The sequence below is a fragment of the Hemiscyllium ocellatum genome, chromosome 50, assembly GCF_020745735.1.
Source record: "Hemiscyllium ocellatum isolate sHemOce1 chromosome 50, sHemOce1.pat.X.cur, whole genome shotgun sequence".
Classification (NCBI taxonomy): domain Eukaryota; kingdom Metazoa; phylum Chordata; class Chondrichthyes; order Orectolobiformes; family Hemiscylliidae; genus Hemiscyllium; species Hemiscyllium ocellatum.
The window spans coordinates 1,550,220-1,563,763 of NC_083450.1; the positions used below are offsets into that span (position 1 = coordinate 1,550,220).

The following is a 13,544-nucleotide window of genomic DNA, read 5'->3' on the forward strand; positions in this document are numbered from 1 at the left end:
CAGTCACTGGTAAACACCGCCCTGTCCCTGGTAAACACAGCCCGGTCCCTGGTAAACACAGACCCATGTCTGGTAAACACAGCCTGGTGCCTGGTAAACACAGCCCCATGCCTGGTAAACACAGACCTGGGTCTGGTAAACACAGCACAGTCCTTGGTAAACACAGCCCGATGCCTGGTAAACACAGCCCAGCGCTAGTAAAACGCAGCCTGGTGCCTGTAAAACACAGCTCGGTGCCTGATAAACACAGACCAGTGCCTGGTAAACACAGAGCTGAAAATGTGTTGCTGGAAAAGCGCAGCAGGTCAGGCAGCATCCAAGGAACAGGAGATTCAACGTTTTGGGCATAAGCCCTTCTTCAGGCTTATGCCCAAAACATCAAATCTCCTGCTCCTTGGGTGCTGCCTGACCTGCTGCGCTTTTCCAGCAACACATTTTCAGCTCTGATCTCCAGCATCTGCAGACCTCACTTTCCCCTGGTAAACACAGACCCATATCTGGTAAACACAGCCTGGTGCCTGGTAAACACAGCCCAATCCCTGGTAACCACAGACCCATGTCTGGTAAACACAGTCCAATCCCTGTTAAACACATCCCAGTCCCTGGTAAACACAGCCTGGTCCCCAGTAAACACAGCCCGTGCCTGGTAAACACAGACCTGTGTCTGGTAACCACAGCCCAGTCCCTGGTAAACACAGCCCTGTCCCTGGTAAACACAGCCCGGTCCCCGGTAAACACAGCCCGGTCCCCAGTAAACACAGACCCATGTCTGGTAAACACAGACCCGTGTCAGGTAAACAGCCCAATCCCTGGTAAACATGTCCCGGTCCCTGGTAAACACAGTCCATGCCTGGTAAACACAGACCAGTGCCTGGTAAACACAGCCCAATCCCTGGTAAACACAGACCCGTGTCTGGTAAACACAGCCCTGTCCCTGGTAAACACATCCCAGTCCCTGGCAAACACAGCCTGGTGCCTGTAAAACACAGCCCGGTGCCTGGTAAACACAGCCCAATCCCTGGTAAACACAGACCCGTGTCTGGTAAACACAGCCCAGTCCCTGGTAAACACAGACCCGTGTCTGGTAAACACGTCCCGGTCCCTGGTAAACACAGCCCATGCCTGGTAAACACAGCCCAGTGCCTGGTATACACAGCGCTGTCCCTGGTAAACATGTCCCGGTCCCTGGTAAACACAGCCCTGTCCCTGGTAAACAGGTCCCGGTCCCTGGTAAACACAGCCCATGCCTGGTAAACACAGACCAGTGCCTGGTAAACACAGCCTGGTGCTTGTAAAACACAGCCCGGTGCCTGGTAAACACAGCCTTGTCCCTGGTAAACACAGACCCGTGTCGGTTAAACACAGCCCAATCCCTGGTAAACACGGCCCAATCCCTGGTAAACACAGACCCATGTCTGTTAAACACGGCCCAGTCCCTGGTAAACACAGCCCAATCCATGGTAAACATGGCCCAATTCATGGTAAACATGTCCCGGTCCCTGGTAAACACAGACCCATGCCTGGTAAACACAGCCCAGTCCCTGGTAAACACAGCCCAATCCATGGTAAACATGGCCCAATTCATGGTAAACATGTCCCGGTCCCTGGTAAACACAGACCCATGCCTGGTAAACACAGCCCAGTCCCTGGTAAACACAGCCTGGTCCCTGGTAAACACAGCCCACTCCATGGTAAACACGGCCCAATCCCTGGTAAACACAGCCCAGTCCCTGGTAAACACAGCCCAATCCCTGGTAAACACAGCCCAGTCCCTGGTAAACACAGCCCAGTCCCTGGTGAACACGGCCCGGTCCCTGGTAAACACAGCCCAATCCCTGGTAAACACAGACCCATGTCTGTTAAACACGGCCCAGTCCCTGGTAAACACAGCCCAATCCATGGTAAACACAGACCCATGTCTGTTAAACACGGCCCAGTCCCTGGTAAACACAGCCCAATCCATGGTAAACATGGCCCAATTCATGGTAAACATGTCCCGGTCCCTGGTAAACACAGACCCATGCCTGGTAAACACGGCCCAGTCCCTGGTAAACACAGCCCAATCCATGGTAAACATGGCCCAATTCATGGTAAACATGTCCCGGTCCCTGGTAAACACAGACCCATGCCTGGTAAACACAGCCCAGTCCCTGGTAAACACAGCCTGGTCCCTGGTAAACACAGCCCACTCCATGGTAAACACGGCCCAATCCCTGGTAAACACAGCCCAGTCCCTGGTAAACACAGCCCAGTCCCTGGTAAACACAGCCCAGTCCCTGGTAAACACAGCCCAATCCCTGGTGAACACGGCCCGGTCCCTGGTAAACACAGCCCAGTCCCTGGTAAACACGGCCCACTCCATGGTAAACACGGCCCAATCCCTGGTAAACACAGCCCAATCCCTGGTAAACACAGCCCAGTCCCTGGTAAACACAGCCCAGTCCCTGGTAAACACAGCCCAGTCCCTGGTGAACACAGCCCGGTCCCTGGTGAACACAGCCCGGTCCCTGGTAAACACAGTCCGGTCCCTGGTAAACACAGACCCATGTCTGGTAAACACAGCCCGGTCCCTGGTAAACACGTCCCGGTCCCTGGTAAATGCAGACCCATGTCTGGTAAACACAGCCCGGTCCCTGGTAAACACATCCCGGTCCCTGGTAAACACAGCCCGGTCCCTGGTAAACACATCCCGGTCCCTGGTAAATGCAGACCCATGTCTGGTAAACACAGCCCGGTCCCTGGTAAACACATCCCGGTCCCTGGTAAACACAGCCCGGTCCCTGGTAAACACAGCCCGGTCCCTGGTAAATGCAGACCCATGTCTGGTAAACACAGCCCGGTCCCTGGTAAACACATCCCGGTCCCTGGTAAATGCAGACCCATGTCTGGTAAACACAGACCTACTCTTGACAAACACACTCTGGCCTGGAAACTCAGCCCAGTTGCCAATGGATGAAGCCATTGCCACTCACTGCTGTCACACACGACCTCTGTGGCTTTATCAGCAGTACGGTCATCTGTACTAGGAACCCAGAAGGAGAGGATCCCAACCCAACTTAAAACATCAGCTTCAGCACTGAGGAAAGAATTTCCCCTGAGCCCATAGCTGAGGGGTGGAAACTCAATTCACCAGCATGTGGCTCTAGTTCCGCACAATCCTGGGGGGTGGTGCATACTGCCTTGGGAATATTATCTGCATCTTCAGAGGGAAGAGACCTATTTGAGCAGCAATGGTCTGTGTCCCTTGTATCTGTTGTAGACTGTCAATAACAATCTGGGTGAGATCTATTAAAACGGATAGTTTCAGCTCCTGTCAAGCTTTCCTAATGCCTTAATGGCTCACTTAGTAAATAATAGATGGTTTCTGCTTCTCGAGATTGGAGTCAAACATATTTCCAGGTCCCTGCTTGTAGCTGACCTCAATCATTTAGCAAGCTCCAACTAGCACAGGGACCGAAAGGCTGCAGGAAGGAAAGCCAGGGGCTGATACTTGTGTTTCGGATTCTCACCCCCAGGATCCAGTTTAGTATTCACTCGTGTACTGAAGGAATGCTGCACCTCGAAACGCTCCGGTCTGTGCAAGGTTTCAAAGGTTCCCTGGAAGGAGTGGGGGGTGGGGGGAGTTGGGGGATGGTGGGGTGGGGAGGTAGGGGGTTGGGGGAGATGGTGTGGGGGGGGGTTGGGGGATGGCAGGGTGGGGTGGGGAGGTAGGGGGTTGGGGGGATGGTGTGGGGGGTGTTGGGGGATGGTGAGGTGGGGAGGTAGGGGGTTGGGGGGATGGTGTGGGGGGGTTGGGGGATGGCGGGGTGGGGTGGGGAGGTAGGGGGTTGGGGGGATGGTGTGGGGGGGTGTTGGGGGATGGTGGAGTGGGGAGGTAGGGGGTTGGGGGATGGTGTGGGGGTGTTGGGGGATGGTGGGGTGGGGAGATAGGGGGTTGGGGGGATGGTGTGGGGGGATGTTGGGGTGGGGAGGTAGGGGGTTGGGGGAATGGTGTGGGGGGAGTTGGGGGATGACGGGGTGGGGAGGTAGGGGGTTGGGGGGATGGTGTGGGGGGGGGTTGGGGGATGGCAGGGTGGGGTGGGGAGGTAGGGGGTTGGGGGGATGGTGTGGGGGGGGGTTGGGGATGGTGGGGTGGGGAGGTAGGGGGTTGGGGGATGGTGTGGGGGGAGTTGGGGGATGACGGGGTGGGGTGGGGAGGTAGGGGGTTGGGGGGATGGTGTGGGGGGGGTGTTGGGGGATGGTGGGGTGGGGAGGTAGGGGGTTGGGGGATGGTGTGGGGGTGTTGGGGGATGGTGGGGTGGGGAGATAGGGGGTTGGGGGGATGGTGTGGGGGGATGTTGGGGTGGGGAGGTAGGGGGTTGGGGGATGGTGTGGGGGGAGTTGGGGGATGACGGGGTGGGGTGGGGAGGTAGGGGGTTGGGGGGATGGTGTGGGGGGGGGTTGGGGGATGGCAGGGTGGGGTGGGGAGGTAGGGGGTTGGGGGGATGGTGTGGGGGGGGTTGGGGATGGTGGGGTGGGGAGGTAGGGGGTTGGGGGATGGTGTGGGGGGAGTTGGGGGATGACGGGGTGGGGTGGGGAGGTAGGGGGTTGGGGGGATGGTGTGGGGGGGTTGGGGGATGGCAGGGTGGGGTGGGGAGGTAGGGGGGATGGTGTGGGGGGGGTTGGGGATGGTGGGGTGGGGAGGTAGGGGGTTGGGGGATGGTGTGGGGGGTGAGAGGGGGGTTGGGGCAGGGGAGGTGGGGGGTTGGGGTTGGGGTGGGGGATGGGAAGAGGTTGGGGGGATGGTGGGGGGGGTTGTGGGCGGGGGAGTTGGGGGGTTGTGGGATGGGGGGGGTGGGGTGGTTGGGGGTGGGGCATGGGAAGGGGTGGGGGTGGGGGTTGGGGGGGAGTTCTTGCCCGTGACCTAGGCCAGCAGTACTCCCTCTGCTAAAAAGAAAGACCTCACTGATCTGGCTATGCATCTCGTTGTTACCTATGGGATCTTGCTGTGTGTCGCTGACTACATATTTCCCAGACCTTTCAAAGACATGGTGATGGCCGTGAATGAAAACTAGAGGGGTTTTTTCTGTGATATGGTGTAGCCCATTGGACTCAATATGGTCTGGGTGTTCAAAGAACTGCAACTCCAGATGGGAGTGTAAACCCAGGTGAGTATCCTGCCTGTTAGTCCCGGAGGTCCTGGTCTGGTCAGCCTGAGCATCAGTCACAGAATAGCCACTGTGCTGAATGTCCCAGCTTCCCATTGATGGACAAATGCCAGCATGCCCGGGTATAAACTGGTTAGATTTCTGTAGGTTTACCTTCAGCAGTGAGGTTAATTTTCAGGCCTCGTCAATTAATGTCACTCTTTACTCAAATTAGGACTCCCCCATAAATCACTCCAAAGTGAGAATATTACATGAGCTGAATGATCTGAAAAGCTGGCGATGATCAGTTGGATTAATGACGACCCCCCCTTGGCTTTCCCTCTGGATGGTAATTTAGCCATGCAACCGGAAAGTGCAAACCAAACCAGAAATTACTGGAAAAGCTCAGCAGGTCTGGTTGTCTCTGTGGTGAGAAATCACGTTTAACATTTCAGGTCCAGGCCCTTCCTCAAAACGTTAAAATGCGGCTTTGTCGGTGATTCAATCCATGGAGCAGAGAATAAGGTGATGAGACCCTCCTGCAAGGTGGGTGGGAGGTAAAGAGAGGTACAAGAGAAAGAGAATCAGGAAGGAGAGAAAGAAATCAAAATACAAGAGATGAAGAGAGAGGTAAAGGACATAAAACAGTGATAGAAATCATGAAGGAGAAAGAGGGGTGGGAGAAAAGACAGATTACAGTCACAACCAACCTCCCAGAAACTGAAAGTTGCCAGACAATTGATGACTTGCTTATCAGAGAGAGAGAGAGATAACTAATTGTGACTTTTATCAGAGGGTCACCATGTCTTATGCAAGGGACAAGGTCAGGAAAGCAGGGCCTTTAATGGTGACCTCGGCCGATAGAAGGAATTGTTGTCACACAGACCAGCCGTCCAAGTAACTGAGCTAACCAACCCCAAACATGCTGTGTTTGTTGATAGTCCTGTTTTCAATTATAGAACAAACCTTGATTCAAACAGTCCAGTGGCCTTGTTCATGAAAATATCTCTGCAATTGGGGTTAGACAGACGACAAGACCAAGGATCCCTGTTAATGTGCCAGAGACTAGGCAAGGGTGTTGGGTGGGAATATAGTTTATGTGTTGCCAGCCCCCCCCTCAAAACACTTCAAGAAAGTAACCCGAACCCTAACTTTGCGAGTTGTTTTGAGCAGGTGTAATGTGGATATTCCAGGAGGGATGCAGCTGGCCCAACCACTTAGTTTTGAACAAAACCGAATTTATTTGCAAGGTTTACTAAATGAAACTCAAAGGAAATAGAACAGAATACTGAATAACTTAACCTATTGGAAAACCCGACCGATAATCCCTGTAAAAACCCCTTGACAAAAAAGTAAAATCAAACACGGGGGTTTTGGAGGAGAGTTTCAGAGAGATGGGAGAGAGATTCAGCATGGAATAACTTTTTCCAGATCTTTGACCAGCAGCCTTAAAACTGCTTGCTTGCTCTGAACAGCCAGACATATAAAACCAAACCAAACCAGAGAGACGCTGGGCTGGGAGACGCAGGCTTGGAGGAGCTGAAGGGCCTGTTTCTGTGCTGTAAGGTTCTTTCTTCTGGGTGAACTGGCCACGCCCCTTTCGTTGTGCAAGTGTTTTTTTTAAACTTAAAAGCTTCTTCAAGTTCATCAAGCCAGACATTTCAGAACCTGTCATAAAACCACCTTTAAAACAAAAGCCACGGACAATACAACCCAATTAAAGGAGCAGCAGCATCACCATCATCAGTGTATACGACTATATAGAGCGAAGAGAAATTGGCAGTGACTGTGCAGAAGAATGAATTTGAGGAAGATTGCTCCCCCATGCCTGTATATTTGCACTGTTCTACCTGTGACACGTTGTCAATCTCTCATCTTATATTGTTCCCCAGCTGCTGTGAGAGTTACTGACAGGAGGCTGGATGTGAGCAGAAAGGTGAATGAGAACAAACTGTGCTCAGTAACATGATCCAAAGTGTTGCAGGTCATATCTAGGACTTCTAACACCAGCCCCATCTCACCTGCATCCCTCTCAATATCACCTCCAAATCTGTCAATGTCACCTCCATCCCTCTCAATCTAACCTTTATTCATCCCCTTTCCTCCATCACACTCAGCCTCACTTTTGTCCCTCAACACCACCTCCACCATCCCAATGAACCTCACCTCCAACCCACTCAACTTCACCTGTCCTTCAACATTACCTCTCTCCCACATAACATCACCTTCATTCCTCAATATTGCCTCCATCCTAGTGAACCACTCCCCTGCCCCACTCAACCTCACCTCCATGCCTGTCACAATCGCTGGTCAACACATAGGGCAAGTTTCCTGAAGTGAAATTCAGGGAATTCAGGAGCCATCACCTTTGGTTCTCCGCCACAAATTCAATTTCCTTCCAGTTCCATTCCTCTCCTCAATTACTGCCTGAGGTTGAAACAGACAGTTCACAACCACGCTGTCCTATTCATTCTCTGCATTATCAGAAACATTTACTTCCACTCTCTGAACATGGCCCTTCCCTGTCTGTCTAGCTGTGCCTTTGCTACTTCTGGGCCTGACAGTTCTACTGCTGCTAGCTTGCCTCCTATCACCATCGAGTTTTGCTGCACATCTCCTGATCTTCGTCCATCACGAGTGACCATTCTCATTGACTTTGGTCGCTCACTTCAGCATTACCCTTCAGGAGCTCTGCACCTATCTAATTCGGGCCTGTTAAACATCCCTGCTTTAAATTCCCTCCCAGAATCTTCCTGCCTCAAATATCCCTCAACACCCACCTCTTTAACACAACACTTAGTCTTCTTGCCTGCTTTGTGTTACATTTTAGTTGATGGTCGCCTGTTTAACACTTTCTAATGTTTGACAACACCTCAGGCATTGTGTATAAATACAAGCTGTTGTTCGACCTGAATGTACAGGTGAGTGATAGTTGAAACCTGCTGATGAGTTGGACAGATATTAAAAATCAACGTACACAGCTAGTCATGCTCTCACCTTACACAGCCAGCTCTGTGCCCTGCAATGAGTCACCCATTCTCCTACTCATTTACAACAAGCTTGCAGCCTGTTCCTGAGCAGGAAACACCTGGTGTGCAGCAACTTAAACTGTTCCTGAGTATCACACGCTCCTTGGTGAGGGGGTAAGGAAAAACTGTGTGCTTGTGAGAGGAGCCAGTGAGAGATGTTGCAGGTTGAGACCAGGAAAAAAGAAAGACCATAAGATATAGGTGCAGAAATGAGGCCATTCAGCCCATCCAGCCTTCTCCATCACGGCTGATAATATTTTCAACTCCATTCTCCTGCTTCCTCCCCATAACCTTTGAAAATCAAGAACCAATCCAACTCTGCCTTACACATACTGAAGCACCTGGCCTCTATAGCCTTCTCTGCCAATTGATTTCCAGATTCACCACTCTCTGAATGAACACGTTTCTCATCTCTGTTCTGAAGGGTCTTCCCTTTACTCTAAGGCTGTGCCCAAGTCTCTCCTATTAATGGAGAACGTGCGGATTGCAGATGCTGGAGATCAGAGCTGAAAATTTTAGATTAGATTATTTACAGTGTGGAAACAGGCCCTTCGGCCCAACAAGTCCACACCGACCCTCTGAAGTGCAACCCCACCCGTACCCCTACATTTACCCCTTACCTAACACTACGGACAATTTCCCATGGCCAAATCACCTGACCCGCACATCCCTGGACTGTGGGAGGAAACCGGAGCACCCGGAGGAAACCCACGCAGACACGGGGAGAATGTGCAAACTCCACACAGTCAGTCGCCCGAGTCGGGAATTGAACCCGGGTCTCAGGCGCTGTGAGGCAGCAGTGCTAACCACCGTGCCGCTATGCCTGAAACATTGATTCTCCTGTTCCCTGGATGCTGCCTGACCTGCTGCACTTTTGCAGCAACACATTTTCAGCTCTCTCCTTTCGATGGAAACATCTTCCCAATGTCCACTAGTTTGTAAGTTTCTGTTGCATCCGCCCCATGGCTCTAAGCTCCATCAAGTACAGACCCAGAAGGAGAAGAGTCCTGCTGCCCGCTTTGTCGGCTCCAACACTCTCCCTCCCCCGGAACCTCACTGAGAAAACAAGTCCAGTTCTACAGAAGGACCTGGAACAGATCCTTTCCCCTCACAGATGCTGCCAGAGCCTGGGCGCCACATCTTCCCTCGGCTCTTACATGAGGTTTATTTGGGGAATCTGGTGGGTGGGGACCACATGGACACAAGGCTCTGTTTCCCTGATGATAAAGTGCAGGGCCTGACGTCACTGACAGACTGACACAATCAACCAATTCCCAGGAAATTCACTTTAATTGATACACTCAGGTGACGTCACGGCCATGACGTTCGCATCTGCAACATCGACGTGATGACGACACGGGACAAACGCCGTGCGCGATGACGCCCCGACGTGAAAGGTATGGGACAAACGCCGTGCGCGATGACGGCATGACGTCAAGGTACGGGACAAACGCCGTGCGTGATGACTGCATGACGTGAAAGGTACAGGACGAACATCGAGCGCGATGACGGCGTGACGTCAAGGTACGGGACAAAAGCCGAGCGCGATGACGGCGTGACGTAAAAGGAACGCGACAAACACCGAGCGCGATGACAACATGACGCGACAGGTACGGGAAAAACGCCGAGCGATGACGACATGACGTAAAAGGTACGGGAAAAACGCCGAGCGCGATGACGGCATGACGTAAAAGGTACGGGAAAAACGCCGAGCGATGACGGCATGACGTAAAGGGTACGGGAAAAACGCCGAGCGATGACGACATGACGTAAAAGCAGCGGCTCTCCAGATGATTGGGGGTTGGGCTGCAAAAGCACAGCAGGTCCGGCAACGTCCGGCATGCGCGGGAATCGACGTTTTGGGCAAAAAAACCCTTCATTGGCAATTATCGATGAAGGTCTTTTGCCCGGAACATGGATGTCCCGGCTCCCCGGGCGCTGTCTGACCTGCTGTGCTTTTCCAGCAGCACACACTACCATCTCCAATTGACTTTGGGGGGCGGGGCTTACCGTCGGGGGGCGTGTCCGCGTGAGGCGATGACGACATGGCGTCCAAAGGGCGGCTCCAGGTGAAGTGGGCTCTGGGCCACGTGGCGCGCTGACGGCGTGACGTCACGCCCGCCATGACGGCATCACGTCGAGTAGACGCCCTCCTCCTCCCTCACACCATCTTCATGTTGTACTTGGCGTCGTCTCCCTCCCCCCCTCCTCCTCCTCCTCCGCCGCCACCGCCCCCGTGCGGCACGAAGTCCACCTGGATGTTGTTGTGTTTGATCGGGCCCTTGGCCCGGCTCCAGGCGAACAGCAGCGAGAAGCAGACGGTGACCACGCTGAAGAAGGAGGCGAAGCCCATGGTGGTGGTGACCAGCAGGGTCTGGGTGTCGAAGGGGTAGCCGGGCCGCACGCCGCCCCTCCCCGCCGGCCGGAAGACGCCGAGCTCCTGCGGCGAGAGCGGCCGCACCCGCAGCGTGGCCGAGGCGGTGTCGTTGCCGCCGGCGTTGCGGGCCACGCAGCGGTAGATGCCGGCGTCCTGCGGGCGGACCGAGGCGATCTCCAGGCCGCCGTCGGGCAGCAGGCGGCTGCGGCCCAGCGCCGGGCCCGGCAGCGGGAAGGGCCCCGGGGTGGGGGCGCCCAGCCGCTGGCGCCGGGGGTTGAGCCACAGGATGTCGGGGGGCGGGTCACCGTCGGCCGAGCAGCGGAAGGTGACGGGCCGGCCCTCGCGGACCGAGAGGCGCTGCGGCCGCTTGTCGCGGATGCGGGGCCGGCTGCAGAGGAAGGAGCCGGGCGGCGGCGGGCGGTCGAGGCGGAGGCCGCGGTGGGCCTCGGGGGTGCGGCAGGCGGGCGCCGGGCCCAGGAAGCGCAGCCGGCGGCGGCGGCGGGCCACCCAGTGCAGGCGGCAGTCGCAGGCCAGCGGGTTGTCGCCCAGGCCCAGGCTGTGGAGGCCGGCCGCCGAGCGGAAGGCCTTCTCGGGCAGGCTGCGGAGCTGATTGGACGTGACGTCGAGCAGCCGGAAGTAGAGCAGCCCGCGGAAGGCCTCGGGCTGGACGGCGAGCAGGCCGGCGCCGACCAATCGCAGCTCCTCCAGCCGGGTCACGTGGCGCAGCATCCCCGCGCGGATGACGCGAATGGGATTGTGGGAGAGGTCCAGCCAGCGCAGGGCAGGCTGGGATTGCAGGCCCAGGTAAGGCACCGAGCTCAGGTTGCAGCGTGTGACCGACAGGCGCAGCAGCAGCTCGGGCCCCCGGAGGCTGCCTTCCTCCAGCTCGGACAGGGACGACCACCCGTCCAGCTGCAGCAGGCGGAGGGCGGCCAGGGGCCCGAAGGTGCCGGCGGGGAGGCGGCGGACCCGGGCGAGGCCGAGCAGGCGGAGGGCGCTGAGGTTGGCCAGCGGCTGCAGGGAGAGGGCGGACGGGGCGGCGGGCAGCGAGCCCCCGGTGACGGTGAGCAGGCGCAGGGCGGGTAGGCCCTCCCACAGCCTCGGGCCCAGGTAGCCGAGCTGCGGGCCTCCCACCTCCAGGCGGCCGAGGCGGCGCAGGCCCCGGAAGGTGAGGTCCAGCAGCGCCGGCAGCGGGTTGGAGCCGAGCTCCAGGCTCTCCAGGGCGGCCAGGCGGCCCAGCGCCCCCGGGGACAGGTACCGCAGCCGGTTACCGTCCAGGCGGAGGCGGCGGAGCTGCCCGAGGCCGGACCAGGCCCCTCCATCCTCGGCCTCGGCCTCCTCCCCCTCCCCGCCCCCGGGCAGCTCCGACACCAGGTTCCCGCTGAGGTCCAGCTCCTCCAGCCGCCGCCGCGCCGCCGGCCCCCCGGAGCCCCGCGGCCACTCCAGCCGCCGGAGCCGGTTGCGGCTGAGGTCGAGCACCCGGGTCCCCCCCGGGATCCCCGCGGGCACCGACTCCAGGCCCCGGCCCGAACACTCCACCGTCCGGTTGTCGGCCCAGCAGCGGCAGGGGGCGGGGCAGGGGAGGCCGGGCCCCGGGATCACCAGCAGCAGCAGCAGGAGGGGGGGGGAGAGGCCGCCAGCCCCGCCCGGGGACCCGCTCCCGACACCGCCCTCCGGCCCTGAAACACAGAGAGAGGGGGGGGGGGGGGGTCAGGGAGGGGGCTGGCTCACTTCACATCACACCCACCCCCCTCCCCCTCGCACCCCCCTCTCCCTCGCACCCCCACCCCCTCTCCCTTGCACCCCCCTCTCCCTCGCACCCCCACCCCCTCTCCCTCGCACCCCCACCCCCTCTCCCTCGCATCCCCCACCCCCCTCTCCCTCGCATCCCCCACCCCCTCGCACCCCCCACCCCCTCTCCCTCGCACCCCCCTCTCCCTCGCATCCCCCACCCCCTCGCACCCCCCACCCCCTCGCACCCCCCACCCCCTCGCACCCCCCTCTCCCTCGCACCCCCTCTCCCTCGCACCCCCCTCTCCCTCGCACCCCCCTCTCCCTCGCACCCCCCCTCTCCCTCGCACCCCCCTCTCCCTCGCACCCCCCTCTCCCTCGCACCCCCCTCTCCCTCGCACCCCCTCTCCCTCGCCCCCCCCTCCCCCTCACCCCCCCCACCCTCCTCACCCCCCCTTCTCTCTCTCCCCCTCCCCCACCACCACCTCTCTCTTCTCTGGTGGGATATACGGACCTGTGAGGACCAGTCTTTGCTCCAGCCTGTACCCAGTGGCTGGGGAGAGTCGGTGAGATGAAGGGCTGGGAGTGACCCTGCCCTGCTCTCTCTGTCACTCTCACTCTCACACACACACGGTCAGTTCAGCTGCTCAACAGTATGTGAAGAGGAAGCTGGGTGTCACTTCTTCGTCTGTAGCCCCCCCCCAGTCTGCCTCTCTGAGCCCGGTAGCCCCTGGCCGGGACAGTCAAGGGTAGCCCTGGGGTGAGAGTTACCGAGTCGAAGGTGGGCATTTTCCCGTTCCAGAGGATGCTTCCCCCTCCCGCCTCAGAAATCACGGATATTCTGTGCTGCTCCAGAGCCACCTCTCACCGTTATCCCCCTCAACCTCCTCCATCCCATATGTCCCCCCTTCGCAGCCCCCTCGACTTGTCATTCGGCCCCATTACTCTGCCCTGTTCCTAGTTGCTGTCCCCCGGTTTGTTTGGGCTATGGTTGAGGCTGAGGGATGGGTGGTGAGTATTCCCGCTGCCTCCTATACAGGTGTTTAAAATGTTGCAGCTTCTGATTTAAAAATGACAATTACCTCATTACCATCGTACTCCTGAGGAAGTCATGGATTTTTGTTCAGTCCTGGGTTGCAGCTGTAACTCCGGGACTGGCTTCGTTGCGGTTACTGTCGGAACAGCTCTGACAGTGTGGATTTATCCCGGTGGGATCTGGTTACAGGTCATACACCAGCTGCAGCCAGTGACTAAGTTTCCAACAGCCAGCACATGGTCAGG

General features: G+C 57.4%; 1 protein-coding gene and 1 pseudogene across 1 annotated transcript; one reads left to right on the forward strand and one right to left on the reverse strand.

Annotated features, from left to right (window-relative positions):
* Window positions 1-3,662: 3,662 nt before the first annotated feature.
* Window positions 3,663-4,263, forward strand: LOC132805509 (uncharacterized; annotated as a pseudogene).
* A 5,163-nt stretch (window positions 4,264-9,426) lies between these two features.
* LOC132805511 (leucine-rich repeat and immunoglobulin-like domain-containing nogo receptor-interacting protein 3) lies at window positions 9,427-13,195 on the reverse strand. The gene is made up of 2 exons (XM_060820622.1): window positions 13,132-13,195; window positions 9,427-12,211 (listed from the first exon to the last, which is right to left on the reverse strand). Exons 1-2 carry the CDS (start codon window positions 13,193-13,195, stop codon window positions 10,317-10,319), a joined length of 1,959 nt encoding a protein of 652 aa, XP_060676605.1. The 3' UTR covers window positions 9,427-10,316.
* Between the last annotated feature and the right edge of the window lie 349 nt (window positions 13,196-13,544).

Excerpts from the sequence above, each read along its gene's own strand:
- LOC132805511 (XM_060820622.1), bottom strand. The coding sequence starts at position 13,195 with ATGACAAGTCGAGGGGGCTGCGAAGGGGGGACATATGGGATGGAGGAG. Across the intron at positions 12,212-13,131 it reads GGAGGTTGAGGGGGATAACG|GGCCGGAGGGCGGTGTCGGG; the intron begins GTGAGAGGTGGC and ends TCTGTGTTTCAG.